Below are 394 nucleotides of genomic sequence, written 5' to 3' on the forward strand. Positions count from 1 at the left end.
CTGAGAGAAAGAGAGAGAGAAACAAGATAATGGAACTCATTCTTTCACTGTCGGATTTCAGTGCTTACACCTTCCCTCACCCCCTCCCTCGCCTTTTCCTGCTTACAGCTGCAACGTTCCTGGACTTTGGCACTGTGTCCGGACTGGGAGTGGCACAGGCTCTCACTTGGGACTTCCACCTGGTGTCCCTCGAGCCTGGCAACCACTCGCTTACTTTCTTCATGGAGAACGAAGTGTCCAATACCACCTTTACGACGTGGGTAAGACGAATGGGATTTTCTTTGGGGAGACAATCTTTTTATACTGAAAGCAAGTAGTATAGTGTGTTTAATTCTGAGTTTTGGTGTTCATTACGAATGTATTAAGGGACATTTATATGTACGTAAACATTTGC

At 45.7% G+C, this 394-nt stretch overlaps 1 protein-coding gene across 1 annotated transcript in view; it reads left to right on the top strand.

The window, feature by feature from the left end:
- LOC119585936 overlaps nucleotides 1-394 on the top strand; it is a 9,943-nt gene that overhangs the window by 786 nt on the left and 8,763 nt on the right. Inside the window, exon 2 of the mRNA XM_037934652.1 lies at nucleotides 109-260. Within this exon, the coding sequence (XP_037790580.1) occupies nucleotides 109-260 (152 nt within the window). The remainder of the gene's footprint in view (nucleotides 1-108; nucleotides 261-394) is intronic.

Source organism: Penaeus monodon, chromosome 20, assembly GCF_015228065.2.
Source record: "Penaeus monodon isolate SGIC_2016 chromosome 20, NSTDA_Pmon_1, whole genome shotgun sequence".
In the NCBI taxonomy this organism is placed as follows: Eukaryota; Metazoa; Arthropoda; class Malacostraca; order Decapoda; family Penaeidae; genus Penaeus; species Penaeus monodon.